This window comes from Pteropus vampyrus, unplaced genomic scaffold, assembly GCF_000151845.1.
Source record: "Pteropus vampyrus isolate Shadow unplaced genomic scaffold, Pvam_2.0 Scaffold339, whole genome shotgun sequence".
NCBI classification, from domain to species: Eukaryota; Metazoa; Chordata; class Mammalia; order Chiroptera; family Pteropodidae; genus Pteropus; species Pteropus vampyrus.
The window spans coordinates 2007031-2024255 of NW_011889120.1; the positions used below are offsets into that span (position 1 = coordinate 2007031).

General features: G+C 36.0%; 1 protein-coding gene across 2 annotated transcripts in view; it reads right to left on the minus strand.

Annotated features, from left to right (window-relative positions):
* Window positions 1-2963: 2963 nt before the first annotated feature.
* The window catches only part of KLHL15 (kelch like family member 15), a 31226-nt gene continuing 16964 nt past the window's right edge, over window positions 2964-17225 (minus strand). Inside the window, exon 3 of one of the 2 annotated variants that reach the window (XM_023522341.1) lies at window positions 2964-8229. In XM_023522341.1, the coding sequence (XP_023378109.1) occupies window positions 7117-8229 (1113 nt within the window). In that variant the 3' untranslated portion in view covers window positions 2964-7116. The remainder of the gene's footprint in view (window positions 8230-17225) is intronic. The other variant, XM_011378457.2, reaches the window with a different exon arrangement.

The window sequence follows — 17225 nt, forward strand, 5'->3', positions numbered from 1 at the left end:
CTCCAGACCACCAGAGATGAAGTAGGCTGTCTCATTCCCAAGGTCTCCTGTTGAATTTCTGACTGTTTTGTGCGCTGGTCTACTGCTATACCCGATCACTATGGCTAGCTAGTGTCTGCCACAGTGACATATGGGATTCTCCACACTCCACTCCTAATATAGGCAGGCCCCTCCAGTGGCCCTGGCAGAACTTCTGTGGCACGTTGCTGGGGGGAGTTGGGATGAGAATAGTCCCAGGCAAAAATATTACGGTTCTAATTGAGGTTCTGTACATTTTCTTGAATAAATGCTTCTCAATTTTTATGCCTTTGGTCAAGTTCCAGTCTATTTCTTTGACAAATTTGTTCGGTTTTATCATTGCTTTTTAGGGGAGAGGATTTGCTGAGCTCCTTACTTGACCATTCTGGAAGTCCTGCTCTTTAAACTATACAAGATGTACAAATAATTATACAAATTCATCCTACTCCTGGGGAGAGAAGGTGCGACCTTGGGATGTGAAATCCCCAGGGTGATGTCACCTTAGCAAAATGTTAACTTCAGCCTTGAAACTAAGTGGATCTGCAGGATGAAGTCCTGTTTTGTAGAGCAGAGTACCTGGATTACTGGTGTTCTACACTTGTTTTCTTTCACACATTCCTTAGCCTTTTGCAAGAACACTCAAGGTCGAATGCTTGAGCTAAAGAAAATCAGAATGACTTAACATCGTGACTTCTCAGAGCCTTTAATATGCTGTTTGTTGAAATTCTCTAAGAAAAAGAAATTTTATGTAGTTTCTCAAGATTGTGACCACTTTTTTCTGCTATAGACCATTTCATGAGATTAATGATCCGCTGTTGGTCTGTTTCAATTAAAATTTTCAGCCTGGATTAGAAATACGGAGATGTTAAGGGAAGAAGAATCTTTTGACAAGTGTGATTGCTACATGCATCAACCTTCGAGACATGGGGAGCATTGGTAGTGGAAATGGAGAGAAATTCCTCGGGGAGGTCAATTTTGGCAGACGATCAAGCTAATACAGCTGCCCCTCACCAGGAGCATTTCATTGGTGACTTTACAAGTTTCTGGGTTCTGTTTTTAAGGACTTACTATGTGCCAGATGTTAGATCAGACTCATAGAAAATGAAAAGACACAGTATCTTCCCTAAGGAGTAAAGGGGTGGGATAGAGAAGACAGTTGTAGTCGTGTCAGAGGAGGTGAGGGTCTAGGTATCCACAAGGTGCTTTGGTAAGACCAAGGGCAGTTAGCCTGGCCCAAAGGGTTAGACTTGCAGAGGCCATGATGTCCAGGCTGGTTCTTGAAGGCCGAGAAAGGCTTAGCCAGGAAAGGAAGAAGAGCATGTACCAAGGTCGAGAGGCTGGAGAAAACATGGTGTATTCAGGGAACTCTGAGTAGCTTGCATAGCTAGAATATGGAGTATAAGAGACTGAACAGGTACAAAGGGAGCAAAACACGAAGGGCTTTGTGTAGATCCTTCTCAAGGTGAAGGGAGATTAGTAAAGGCTGTTATTCAGGATCAGATTTACTTTTGAAAGCTCCGACAGCAGTGCAGAAAATGGATCGTGGAGGTAGGCAGAAGGTCAGAAAGCAAGCTCCAGGAGGCTAGCAAGAATGACAAGGGCCTGAACGAGGACAGTATGGATGAAGGAGAAGGCAAGTAAAAGTTTAAACTGATAGGACTGGATGAACCAAGATGCTGGACTGAGGGGCTTAGAGGCTTTGATAGACAATTCCCAGGTTCCTGACTTAAACGAGTCCAGGCAATGGTAAAGCCACATCAGAATATAGGGACAGGACAAGGGGCAGGGTTTTTGGAAGGAGATACTATAATACTATATTCAGGTTTGCACTTGTTCAGTTTGAAATTTCAGTAAAACCTGTGTGAGATGTTCAGGAGATGGTTGGAACTCTCGGTTGAGAAATGCAGATTTGACAGGTATCGGAATAAAGGCTGTAGGTGAAGCTATAGGTATGGATGAGATTGGGCAAGGCGTGTGTAGACTGAGAAGAAAGTAGAGACAAAACCCCTGGGGAAATATCTCCCTCTCTTGAACGCCTCTAGCATCTGTCTGTAACTCACGTGGAATTTGTCGTATGCTGCAATAAACATTTAGAGCTGAGTGACTTTTATGTACAAAAAGTATAATGCTATATATGAGGATGGCAAAGAGGAATGAAAGAAGGTCCTTTCATCCAAGGAGACTATGATCTAGTTGTGGAGAAAGAATTACACCCAACTTTTATACAAAATGAAATAAGAGCTATAAATGTGCTGCGTGTAGAAGAGACAATTCAATGGGAGAGAACAGGTTGCTGGAGGGGAGGAGAGCATTTGAGTTGGGCTTTGCAAAATAATTGGATTTTGCAAGCAGGGAAAGGGGAAAGCAAGCAAGTAATTTGAGGCTGGAAATTAACACACGGAGATCGCAACAGCACGGAGTGTAGGAAGTGACAGTGAGAAAGAGGCTGGAAAGGTGGCTTGAGGCCAGGATCCAGGGAATCCTGCTGAGGTTTCTCAGGAGTCCATTTTAAAGGAGACACACACGTGTCTCTGTTATGTCCAAGTACTTGCGATGTAGCAGATTCATTCCTGCCTATTCCCTTATTTCAAAAATGCCTTTAAGAACGATGAATCGAAAAAATGCTAAAGGAAACCTAAAAATCACCAAACTAAGGCTTGAGGCTTATAAATTGCTTTCTCTCATTTCTATATTTCCATTCTGCAAAACTGTTAGTGGAACTTTAATTACTTGGCTTCATTATAAAATTTCCACTGCATGTAAGTGTAAATTCACTCTAATGTTCTCATTTGAATCTGTGGCTGAAAGCATCAGTAGAAATTACATTTTTGTGGCACTTCCTTGGCACGCTGAAGGAAAACGAAATGGATGCAGCTAATCAAGTCATGAGTGACTTTGAAAGTGGTAGATTATATAAAGATAGTAAATAATAAGAGATAAAGAAGTATATTTTAAAGATTAAAAATATTTTATTTAAACTTTTCTTCATAAACACTTTTAACATTTTTTTCAATTTAAAAACAGAATGGATAGCATAAACATGTTTGAATAGATTATATTCACGGCTTGGGAAAAATTACCTGACAAAAATGTAAAGGCTTTCAAAACAGGTATAAAAGGCAAACCTTAAATTATTCTAAGATTTTTAAATCGGCCCTAGGATTATTTGACTACTGGCCCAAAATGTACCTAAAGATCAAAATATTTTTCTATAGACAAAGTACGCCCAAGAGGTATAGGGCATATACAAGTTAGGTAGAAAATAACCTCTCCAATCACCTCACTGGAACATTCCTTCAGAAAGCAAACTCCTAATCCTTACTGATATACTGATTAATAAGGTTTTTAATGTAGTTGTTCCCAAAGATGTAAAAAGAAAATCCAAGAATATTAAGGGGGAACAAACAAAGATGATGGCATTCTCTCAATGTTACTTGTGTAATATCGAAGTTATACTGGTATACTGAAAGAAAAGGACTTCCATGAGTTTACCTATTCCGGTCTATGTCTACTGAATATTTGACTTTATAAACTCTCAATAAATTTTTCAGGACTTTAATTTTTAAGATAAATCTCTTTTTAGAAGATATTTATTCCCAAACCAACTCTAATCCGATTAAACATATGTATGATCCCTAAAAATGTTCAGAGTACAAAAAAAATCAAAAATGTGTAATAGGCAAATGAGAAAAATGGCACTAGCAGTTTTACTGCCATATAGCCCTCAATTATATCTAATTTACACTATCATCTATGTTGTGTTTTACTTCAGTCTAAAACCTTAAATTATGTATTCTCAAAAGAGCTAGTCTTTTTTGAGAGATAGCTTATAAACTGAAATAACAATTTATATTATAAACTGAAATGTTATGACCTACAACCACATATACATATATAAAAATAGTCCCACTGAACGTTTGACATGTTTAGATTATGCAGCTCAAATAATTTGTTATAAAATATTTTAAAGCTTAGTTTCATGTAATTAAGACAAAACTCTCAATTTTTACCACTTCTCCCACACAAATGTGTGTGTCCTTTACTATGACTCGAGCAGGCTTCCCAGAATGAGGTGTCCAAAGGTGCTGCTTAGAAAAGATAAGTGAAGGGCTCAGTCAGTATTTCACAAATTATAGTAACACTCACACAGAGCAGAGTAACGAGGACACAGAGAAAGCTGTCTCAAGAAAAGCTAATAATTCTATTAATTAAGCTTTGCTTTTTAAAAACCAGTAGTATTTCTTCCAATATAAAACTTTCAATGTGAGAACCTTGAATTTTATGAAAAGGTTGTAGTGCAAGGATTTTCTTTAAAAGGATTAAAATCAAAACTTAGGTCAAAGACATGGGAGAGAACTAACGTTTCTAATTAAGATGCAGTTAATGAAGATCAGCTACTTTTGTAAAGTCTGGCATTTAAAATGTAAAGTGAGTACCAACACACAAAGATCACAACAGTTGGACTGTATAGTTTCAAATTTCTTACTGAACTTTTTAAAAATGACTATTTTGAACACATATAATGTATATTTAAAAAAATGGTTCCAAATGAAGCACGCAAAAAAAACTTGAAAAAAAATTCTCTGAAAAATTTAACAAAATTTTGTTTAGTTTAACAAAAATAAATCTTTCAGCAATTAAACCATGGTTTGAAAAGGGAATGTAAGTTAATCATTAGCGCTACAGAATTTTCTCATACATTTGTGAAGAACCCAAGCAATAGCAACTATTCTTAAAGCTCAAAAGTGATCACAGCTAACATCAGGTCAGACATGACTTACGTGTGAAGGTGAACCCAGAGTTAGTTCAAGAAATCTTCCAAAACATGAACTTTGACCTTGGCCTTGTGTCTTTAGAATTGAAGACCAAGAATTTCGATTGTTTGCCCAGATCTTACCCTAACAAAGGCTATGAAGTCACATCAAAGCAATTAAAGAGAACCACCACTGGAGTGTAAAAGCCTAATGGGGTACCTGTCTCGGTCTTTGCCAGCAAAAGACAACAATGAGGAAAATGATGAAGACATTATCGTTACTTTCTTTAAAGCAAGACAGCACACATACGAAACACTAAACCAACTAATATATTAGAAAAAAAATTAACTAACATAATCCTACTTTTCATAAGTAAAATTAGAAATGATTTTTAAAATGTAGAAAAAAATTTTTCACCCATATTACCAAGAGAAATGGTATCAAATTTCACTTTTAGAAACAAAGTAAATGATAGAATCATTTAATAAAAATTTAAGTCTCATATACAAAAGAAGATTATTAACTTGATTTCTAAAACCAATGCCAATGTTTTTCTTTTTCAAAAACTACTCATGTACCTGACTGTTTCTTAAACTCAAACACCTCCAGTTTTGGAGTTTTAAAATCAGGTTTTTTCTTCTCATAGTTGTCTAATGTAATTGCAAAAAAAAACAAAAAATAAGTCTTCACATTTCCATGACTTCACTTTTCCATTTTATGTTCAGTGGTGCAGCAGCAAAAAAAAAAAAAAAAAAAAAAAAAAAAAGTGAAACTAGAAAATTTATACAACAGCCATACAGAGGGCATTGCAATATTGCACCAATATCTTAAGATCTGGCAAGTTTTGCCAGTGTAGATCTAATGTATATCAGATATAGGCTCTACTTCAGGAAAAAATGGCATCAATTTGAATGAGCCATTCCCTGGTTATTCTTGCTGAATTTTGTCAACTATGTTTGTCCTTCGAGTTCAAAGAGTTGAAAGGTGCGGCTAATCCTAAAACATTTACCAGAAATACTTTTAAACAGTTATTCTCGATCCATTCTGAACTTTGAGATTACTGTCCTTCATGCTAGTAGCTTTCAGTAAATAAAACAAAAGCTGAGGGCTTACATCCCCAGTGCCGCTAAGTATTTTGTACTAAATAAATGAGTAGATATGACCAGTTAAGATAATTCCATTCCTTACCTCCTCTAAGTCAAAACTGAGCTCAAATTTTCCACAAGTTGCTACTTTCCATTCAATAACAGATGCAGCAGCTTTATTGAATGTAAAGAATGGGAGTTGCACTTACTTTTAAGGGGCCTTTATTTAGGAGTCTGGTATTACCTAAATTCTCTTTAAAAGTGCTTTCACGCTGCAGGGCCAGGGCTTGTCATATACCACTGCGATTCTCACTAAAAACAGGTAACATTAAACAGACTGCAAAGAAAAACATTTTCAACAAGACATACATCGATAAGGAACACTAACGTTTACTTTTGAAAGTAAAATATAAAATGTTAGTTTTCCTAAATCCATACATGTTTCAGGAATATAAAGAGTTCAAATATTACTGAATCAGTATGGACTGAAGATAGGCTACTCTGATACCAAATGAGGACTCCAGTTATTTTAACTTTCTAAAAATGTTAATACATGAAAAGACATTACATCTAAAATTCAACAAGTATGGCAAACCGTGTGTGCAAGTGCACTAGCTTAAAAATATAGAATCCTAACCACGCATAAAAGGGGATGTGCCTTATATAGTCATAAGATGTATGCAAGTATGGATATGCTTTCACTAACACAATGCAGATAAGAGAAGGCAGCTTAGAAATAGTGTTTTGAATATAAAAAGTTAATTTTGTAGAAAATTTATATTTTTGCATTTCAGCAAAAAGCCATGCAAAAAGGTTGAGTTTTAAACTTAAACAGTAAAACCAAAAGGTCTAACGGACTGAAATATGCTGAAATAAATGTTCAAAAAGATTTCAGATCGAGATAGAAACTGAAATTACATCAAGTGACACTTATCAGGTCTTCTCTTAGAAGATGCATGACTCCTACGCTGACATCTGAAAGAAATGTTTAAAGCATAAAGTCAACTTCCCAGATAAGTGGATCGTTCGATTAAACTGCTTCTGGAAGTAGTTTCAAGAGCTAGCACTTTGAATTAACTTATTGCATGAGTTTGAGGCCACTAAAAAGAAAAAAAAAAAGGATGCTAGCACAGAATGAAACTTTTTTACGCTATTAGACCAATGGCTTTGATAGTAAAACTGGTGAGGTTTTTCTTTATGTTTTTTAATTAACTATTTTGTCACAAATTTTGTTTGGCTTTTCTTGAGGGAAAAAAAAGTCATTGATTGCAACGTCTGACCTCGTCCAGTATATATTCTGGAAAATGCAGATTGCATACTTGTAAACCATCCAGCTTGCAGGGCATCCGTGGATATTCATCTTCCTTCCATTTGTTTTCGTCGGGATCAAAAGTGAGAATGGAATCGCTGTAATGACCGTTGTAGCAAAGGCCTCCAAGAACCATTATTTGTTTGTCCAGCACAGTCACGCCATGGCCACTTCTTCCAATTGGCATGGATGCCAAGATGGTCCACTGATCAGTCTCTGGGTTGTACACTTCTGTGGAAGGGCAGCCCTGAGATTCAAAAGAGGCCCTCAAGATCACACAGACACCACCGAAGACATAAAGCTTGCCGTTGTAAGAAATCATCTTGTGAAAGCATCTTGCGTAATTCATTTTGCTCTTATTCTCCCAGCAGTTGGTAACTACTTGAGTTCTCCTGGTCCGTTGTTCTATGGTTCCTTCTTTACTGGGGTCGAACACGCACACTTGTTTGGAGGTGGAAGATGACGTGATTCCGCCGGTGATGAACAACTTGTTATTGAGCACTGTCCCTTCATGTCCATATTTGTTAACTGGATAAGGATCCACAAATTCCCATTTATCATTGGTGATGTCATATCTCTCTGTTGAATAGAAAGTCTCATCTCTGGTTCTTCCTGCTACAGCGTAAATAAACTTCCCAATAACACCAACTGCAAATTCTGAACGAGGTACAGACATGTCAGCCATCCGGAGCCAAGAGTTTTGTCTTGGGTCATACCTGAACACTTTGGAAGAAGCATGGAATTCGCCATCTGGGCCCAGTTCTTCCCCGCCCAACAAGAACACGAAGTTATTGACAATGGCAAGGCAGTCCGGGCGTAGAGGTACTTGGGGGCCTTCCAGTTCCCACCAGACTCTTGGTTTCTTCAGGAGTAGTATTTTACTGTTAACCATGCTATGTCCAATCATGCCTCGGAATACTGTAGTTTGGGGTTTGGCAGAGCGGATGCGGCTTGATTTCATATCTAACAAAGGCTGCTGGTGAACGTTCTGAAAGTAATGCAGTGCTTGGTCAACTTCATAGCGCAGCTGTCGGGAGTATCTATAAAATTCTGATGTCTTAACCTAAGAATATAAGTAAAAGAATTTAATCAAAAGAAAGAACATTGATGGCAAACAAAACATCAAAGCCCACTGATTAGTGTAAGATTTTAGGCATACTTTACTAAAACAGCTTTTCCTGTTAAGATCACAAGCTTTATTTTTTACAAAGCTTTATGTTTTTGCAATCTGTATCTTTAATAATCCATGCAGTCCCCAAGCTTTTTAAAGTAAACAGGTTACTTTCCAAGCACAAGCTAAACTTCTCTAACAAAATGTATTAATCACCTATTTTATGTCAGGCCCTGGGCTACAAGTGGTGGCTAAGAGGACAAATAGAGGTTTCACAGTAGAGAAAACCAAGACTATTGGTTTTCTTAAAGAACAGCCATGACTGAATAATTTAGGGAATTAAGTTAGTGAGTTAGTAAAAAAACATACACAAAATTCTCAGGTTTTTGACATAAAGACTTGGTCTGATATCAACTCCTACAAGTAACAATTCGATTGACAAGAAAAAGGTCAATTTTTTTTCCTTTTTGTTTTTGGAGCTGGAACTACCTAATCAAGATGATTACTAAGATCTTATGAAGCACTTTTAAGTGCTGTGCTAATGCTATAGGGATATTTAAAAAAAAATAAATATAAGATGTGGTCTGTTTCCTTAAAGAACTTAGAATATATTTGGGAAAATGAGAACAAATACACATTTATCAATAAGTAAATGAGTCAGCTGACGGTTAGGTGTGAGGCTGCACAGCGCATTTGTGAGTGCTGTGGAACTTTAGATAAAAAACATGTTGACCTGGCCTAAAACACTCGAGGGACACTCTGTGAAAGAGGTAGGAAGTTGAAGACCAAGCAGGACAAGCCTGTATCATAAAGACAAGGATGAGATAAGAGAGTCTTAAAATTGGATGATAGAAATTAGATATTGTAGAGATAAAGTCAACAGAAGTACATGACTGATTTGAAGTATGGATAGGATGAAAAAGTGAGGATTCAAATGTGATTCGAGGATTCAGACTCGAGGTGACAGGGAGAGTGGTGTTAATAACGGAAACGGCAGACGAAGTGGTTTGGGAGAGGCATTCTAGTTCACTGGTGATAAATGTGAATTGCTGGTAAGATGCTGAGGTGGAAAGCCTCTTGGAAATCTGAAATGACAGTTTGGGAGGAAGTCAAAACTAGACATATATACTTATGAACTTTTTGTCCTTCCCTTCCTTTTTTCTTCCTTCCTTCCTATCTTTCTCATTCACTCCCCATCTTAGTCCAAAAAAAAGTGTTTGAAACAGTAAGCATCACAAATTTTTAAGTATTTTGATAAATGTATTACAATATAATTGGTTTCCTTTGTAATCCTAAGCATTTTATTTTATGCATTTAAAATCATTCTTCTGAGAAGGGGTCCTTCCATGGGTTTCACCAGACTAGCAAAGGGGTAAACAGCACAAAAAAGGTTGAGAATTCCTTGCTTAACCAAGTAAAAGAGAGAAAACTGACATTACTGCATTGGGTGCTTTAAGTGTAACATCTCGTGTTAAAGTATTCCTTCCATGAGAGAGCAATAATCATCCCTGTTTTCCTGATGACAAGACCGAGGCTTAGAGTGTTAAGTCAACATGCCCAAATTGTTTGCACGACTAAAACCAGTAGAGCTGCAATCTATTGACCCAGGACAATCCTGCTCCAAAGCTCAATTTCCAACACAGCTTCCAATATTCTTTAGAAAACTCTTTAAATGACATACTCACTTATTAAAACAATATGTTTGATGAATTAGCCTAATGACCCCTTTCAAAGAAAAGGTAGTATAATTGTTCTAAATACAAAGAATCTATCATACGGATCATAGAATTCAAGTTTTCCAAAGGAAAATGAGAATCAATTCCAAGATCAGAAACTGTGTAAAGAAGCTTGAGAAGACTTGGAAGCTCTCAAAAGCATAATGCTCACTGCATAATTGCAAACACACTGATAAGGGGACGAAAAGGGGAAAGTATCTAAAAAATCTGATGTGCTGCACAGAGAGCTTTCTGGAATTCAGATGTTAAAAAACCACTTACAACAGATGGTAAAAAGAAAGAAAACAGGCACGTAAAACAAGAATTAGTGGAATGGAGCTGTAAGAATATTGTGAATGAGGCTAAAGCCCCAGGATGAACTGTGATTTTACAAAGTGCCAAATATTGAACAGCATTTTAGAGGCTAAAGTAAGAGGAAAAATTGAAGCACCTCTCCCCACAGGTTTAAATGTAATATTAACAAAGACAAAGAGAAATAGCCTTACTCCTATTTTATTTCCATTCTCAGCTAAGAATGTTTTATTCTTTCCAATCTGAAGATCAAATACAATGACTAAGAAGAAACTTAAACCCAAGATAGCTAAGAGAAAAAAAAGAAAAACCAGCTAGATATTCTCACAGAGTTCAAGTCATTTGATCTCACAAATCACATCCTGGGATCCTGAGAGGCTTCACAGATAAGGCTGTGTAATTGCTTTCCGTAATCTGTATGGAATCATGAAGAATGGGAAAGGAGTAGAAGCCAGACAAATTTCCCAACTACAAACTGGTTAGCCTGAGGATGATCCTGGATTGTTAAGAAATAGTTAGCACTTGCCAATAAGAAAGCACGACACACTAGGAGGCAGCACAGACTCGCCAAGTAAAGCCAAGACTGGCTGTTTCTAGTTTAATTTTTGACGATGTTATAGCACTGGTAGAGAGTGAGAGAACCTATGACTTCAACAGAGCAATCAACAAAGTCTAATCATAAACGAGAAAGGCTGGGGGCCCATGAATCACCTGAAGTTGCAGCAATAATTGTGTTAATGCATTTGAGGGGTCAGAGTGAAGTGGTGATAAGTCTACAGCTTTTGCCAGATGCTCCAGGGATCCACGAACTCCAAATGTCAAGCTTTAACTGACTCTATCCTCAATATGAACTAACGACGTGAAATGACAGCCTTAAAAGCTAATAAAAATCACGGACTGAATTAAAAGAAGAGACAATCCCATGCTTTCCATTCGGGTGAAACCACAACCAAGACAGCGTTCAGTTCCATCACTACATTCTAGACATTGACAAAATGGAACATATCTGGAAAAAAGATGGCAACTGTTTTCAGGACCTGTAAGCGGAAGTTAGGAGGAAGATTTTAGGCCAGTATAAGGAAAAGCTTTGTAATTAGAGCTGTCAAGATAATGGATGTTCATTGCATTATCTTTAAGAGCACAAAGACTGGGAACTCAAGTATCTATCAATAAGACGTCGGTTGAATAAACTTTAGTATATACCGTATGTAGTAGTCACTAAAAAGAATGAGGTTAATCCATATGCACTAACACAGACATTCAAAATGTCAAATGACAGAAACTGCAGAATAGTATATACAATATTCTCAAAAAATAAAAATGAACTATTTTAGTCGGCAGTAGATGCAGGGGAAAATGTATACATGGACAACACAGGTTATCAGTGAGCTTCTGGGGGACTTGCCCTTTTTAGGTTCCATAAGGGTCTATATTTAGCTTTTTTACAGAGACTACAGTATAAAACAAGTATAGGTACATATTTTCCCAAGTCAAGGACTGTCTACATCTGGAGTCAGTGAACATTCTACCATGGGAGGTAGTCCAGGTGTGACCATCTATCAGGAGCACTAGGACTAGGAAAATGACCTGTAATGACCTTCCATCTACCAACCCCCTGCTCTTGCAGATCCCATCAAACAGAGCCAGCTTAACTGCTTCTTAAGAGTCATTTTCCTATCTTTCATTTTATACCCAATCTTCAGGTCCCTTTGTCCTCTTCTCCATTCCACTGTGCTCTTTTGAAACCAAGGTTCCAAAGAGTTTCCAAAACTCATTTCAACTCTATGTTCAAGTCCAAATCAAAGCTACCTATCTGCATGCAGGCTGTTCAACCTCTAAGTCTCTGACAGTGGAAGCTGCGCCTCTTGAGATCACTAGTTATACCCTAAAAGACCTAACCGAAGAAACTGAACTCCTACTACTCTCTGCCAGGTTCATAAGTTCTAGATCTACCCTGCCCTTTTCCCAGAGCTACTTACTGCTGCAATTTTCCTCTAAAACCACACAATAGCAATAAGCATAACTAGTTTCTTCTTCCACTATAGAAATGGGAAATGAATGCCTCTCTGATAATCCTGGAAAAATTACAGATATACTCTGCTTAAAAACAAAAGGCGGAAGGCTGAAAAACCTATGTAAATGGAATGATTTAAAATGCATTAATGAAAAGAGCTGTCCAAAAATAAATGTGGGGCTCATCTTTTCATAGAGAAACCATTTCTCTCATCATTCGCTCCTCATGTAACAGTTAAACTATCTGTATATTGGGTGCTCTCAAAAGAAAGATATGGGAAGAATGACATTCCTTTCCTGTTCTGAACTACTTTCCTTATCTTTTCATAGGATTAAAAAAGCTGTCTTGTTTTAAAAATTGTATTATGAAAAGCATTTTATCTTATTCTGAATATAAAATGAAAGCATGTATTGCCTCTTAAAAAGTCATCTAAAAATTTTAAATTGGCCATTTCCTCCTTTAATCTTTTAATTTAATGTAATTATGTGCATGCACATATGCGTGTAAAGAAAATATGAAAAATTTTGATTACGGTTCCTGTAAACATATTAAGTCAAAGAAATAACAGCTAGCCATTACCACTGAGCAAAAATTCCATGTTTCTCCCTTCACTGTCAAAATAGTATATAATCCATTTATTAAATTTTTAACCTTTAAAGGTAATTTGTAAATTTTGAGAATTAAAATGGAACTGGCAATATAATTAAAACAAGCATTTCTACAGAGCTCACTACCTTTATTTGATTAAAAATCTGCAATTTTAAATATCTACTAAAATTGGCTAGTCTAAAATTATTTTAGGCTTTCGGTCAGCCAACGGAAGGTATTATCAGCTGTTTCACCTTTCAAAATGATTTGTAAATGCCCAATATACTAAACCAAAAAACCAAAATGCCTTTTATTAGTTTATCCATCAGTGGGGGAGGGCAGTACTGGGGGCAGAAATAACCCCAGAACTCAAGATCCCACATCTTAGGCCGTGGACAAGCCTCTAGTTTGGAGATTTCCTTTTGACAGGAGTCAGCTGCATAAACAGACTTCTCTGGCCCTTCCTACATTCAAAAATGCTAACTTAATTTTTGGAATGATGAGTATAAGGTATCATGGGGAAGAAAGACTGAGTACTGGCTGTCAGTTTTATCATCTCTTCTCCATGATCCAATCTCCTCAAAAGAAATATCCAGAAACAAAGCAGTTACTATCATGGGGCTTTAGTGTGAAAACAAATGCTATCTTTGGGAACTATAGCTACATTTGATAAAATTTTGATATTCAGTAAAATGTGGAGCAGTCGTTATATATGTTGTATTGCAAAAGCATCTACCCTGGTATGAGAAGTCTATTTATAAAACCATGCTCAGAACTGAAGCTCATATTAATTTATGTGAAACAAAATTATCACAAAAAAAGCTAAGTGCAAAATGCCTTTAATTAATCCCTTTGTCCTGAAAAACTGAGTTAATGACCAGAGATAAGGCTATTTAAAAAATCAGTTCCTGCTAAGCACAAATCCTCTCAGTAATACTCTAATTGCAGTCAAATACCAAATGGCAGAGACAAATTTTTAATAAGGATTTACCCATCCTCTCTTCTAGCAGGCCAGAGTTCAAAAACTTCAGAAGTTAAGCAACCAGGGTAAATGGAGGCAAGGGGGAGGCCCCCTCGGAACAATATTCTAATAAGAGTTTCAGCACAATTTGGTTAATCCTCTATCCCTTCAACTTTTCTATAGAGTAAAAAATATTTAATTCAAAAATAAATGTGCTTATTAGAAAGTCTAATTTCCTTCTAATTTTGGTGCAATAGTAATAGAGCACCACTGGAAATTAGAGTGCACAAACCTAAAAGGTAGAAAATAATTTTCAAAAAAACCTTAAGAACCATCTCATTATCTGATTATACTAATATTTACACAATACAACTAAATTTTAGAATTCTTTTCTGTTTATGGAAATACTCTCATTCATGTAAATATTTTATCTATAAATATGGTAAGGCAGAAAGAAAGCCAAATCAAAGGTTTAACCCTAAAACACTTCTGAATGACCAATGCTTACCTATGACAAATGTAACATTTTCCGGGTAAATTTTAAATTTGAGAATCAAACTTTAAAGCCTAAAAATATTAATATTTTCCTTTGTTCCTTTCCTAGTCCTAGCCTTTTCTCTAGTCATTTTCTGACTTCTCTGATCCTTTCCAATTTCCGCTTATCATTTGCTTTCTTTTTTACAATTTATTAAAAAGGTTTTCTTCTTTTACAATATAGCTGTCCCCATTCCATATCTTCCTTTCCTTTTATTTACTCCATAGTTAATTTCCAATTCTATGCTTTTGTTTTAATCACCCTTTTATTTAAAAGGAAAAATCATCAAGTAAGACTAAAATTTTAAACTCCTATTTGCAACAGGTTCCTGCCAGCTTAATATACCCTCTGAGATAATCTTTCTCAGGGATTCTAATAGCAGTCCACACCCTAGATTACCAGCACTCTCCAGGAACCTCTGTGTACCGGGAGTGAACGCAAGTCCAAGGTAAAAATTAAGAGTATTCTATTCTCCATCTATACATAAAAGGCAGAAAACCTGAGAAACACTTTGGGTGATTTTTAAAGAACTGCACATGTGTTAATTATAATCATGCAAGTCCATGGGGCTGGGGAGGCAAAAAGGAGACTGATGCAGAAAAAGACATAAGACATTAACTGAGAAAGGACGCTTACCCCATTGACCTAGTTTCCAGAAAACCTGCTAATCTCTGTGCCTTCATGCCAAGGGGCAAGTGAGCTGATGTTAATTTAAGCAATTTCAAGTTTATAGCTGTACAAGTTCCAGTTAATATACGAAGGGGATTTTAAACCTTTTCAAAAACAACTCAAGCTTATTAGAAATTCTAATCAAATTTCACATTTGAATCCCAAGTTACTGTCCTTCTAAAAAATATTTTGATTGTCAAATATAGCACTGCTTATGTTTCTCATGTACTTCAAAAATTGGGAGAGTTAGAGGGAAATTTCTGATTTTTCTTCTAGATCTGTCTGGCTATAGTTGAAGTTATTAGAAATAAATTTTCCAGTTTGTCACTAAACTGTGGTAACATTTCAGTTAATGGTTAATTCCTAGACAGAAATTTTGGATCAGTCAAGTGCTAGATTAGTTAAAACACATTACAATGCATAAGTGGAAGAATTCTGTAGGGTATGTGACACCTACATTTTACACAGAAGCAACGTAGCCAAGGCAATTTCATTAGGGGGTTGTGCCTCAATTAACTAGAATATTACACCACCCAGAATAAATTTCCTCATGGGTCGCAGTCATTGTTAATGCTATATAAATGGACAATGCTAAGAGAGAAAGTATTTGGAAGACTATCAGCATTTTGTGAAGACCAGTTCTGAGAGCTACTACATTCTTAGTAAGATATCCAAGGTATATTTGGATGCTTAATTTGTAATCTCTGAATTCTATCAGTTTCAAAGTAAGTCCAGGACACCTTATCCCCATTTTAAAAGGTAGCTTTTAAGGCCACAAATTCTGCTCCTTAAGTAAAAGACATTTATTTTTCTAAGTGTTAGAAAGCTTTTCAGAAGCATTAATTTTTACTCTGATTCTAGGATTTTCACTAGTAATAGAGTTATCTTTTTTAGGAGACTATCATTTTTATCTCAAAGTTTTAAATATCCTTTTTTAAGCTTAATAAATGCAAAATAAATATTTACTTAATATTATTAATAAACTTATAAAATGGGTATATAATTTGTTAAATCCAAATATGTTATCAGTGAAAGAGAATTAACATTCTTTTCATTAAAACATTAGCTTCGCTCTTTAAAAGTTATATAAATCCAATTTGGGGGGATATGGAGAATTACATTTAACAAATCACACTAGGGAGCTTGAATATCATGAGCTAGCTTATAAAACAAAATATATGGAATAAAGCAGAAAACATCTGTATAATCTGCTTCCTTAATAAACAGTCAATGAAAAATTAACTATAAAATCTTAAATACAAACTGAACAAATGTGTTTTTACCTTTACAGGATTCAGAATAGATTTTCTTCCCCTTTGAAAAACTGTAAGATTTTATGGTTACGAATAATACAATTTCTAAGGGTATAATTGGTACCCTGACTCTTATCTTATGCATATTTATGATACTGAAGATGCCCTGGGTTCAAGTTTTAAAATTCACTGTACAAAAGAATCAACATATGGCTATTTCAATGAATAATTTAACTAAAACTTTTGCTAAAAAGACCTTTTCTGCATAAAAGTCAAGTATATTATGCATTTTGCCAAATATACATTTACTTCATAAAAAAGTAATTGTTTTTTAAAAACCAAAAGACCAAGAGAGCAAAGTTTAAACTATTTAAATCTTCACATCACTGAAATTCAGAAAGACAAATGTCAGGCCTTATCTCTGTTAACAGAGGCAAAGACCAACAGAGCTAGAAAAAAATACATGCCACAGACATTTGCGTAAGTAAAAACTGAAACCAAAGTCTAGTTTTAAAACTGGGAATCCACTATAGATAAAACAAATCCTAAGAACTCTTAAACAACTATGTCAAAAGGGCAAGATCCTTAAATTTTCAGCTTTTATTATATGGTGAAAATCCTAGAATTGTGCTTTCACATCTTTTTCCCACATCTTACTTTTTTCAGTGCCATTAAATTTCTTAGGCTGCTTAGTTCATGCCGACACCTTAGAATTTTCACAACTCTATAACAACTTCTAAAACAACCCAAGCTGAGCCACAGGGTTAACTGCATGCTTCCTGCACCTCGGGGTCTTTTTCTCTACCCTGGCGGCTGTAACAGGAAGCCCTTGGACCAAGAGGCAAACAGACCTGGGTTCCAGTCTGGGCAGTGCCAGTTGTTCTGGGATAAGGTTCCTAAC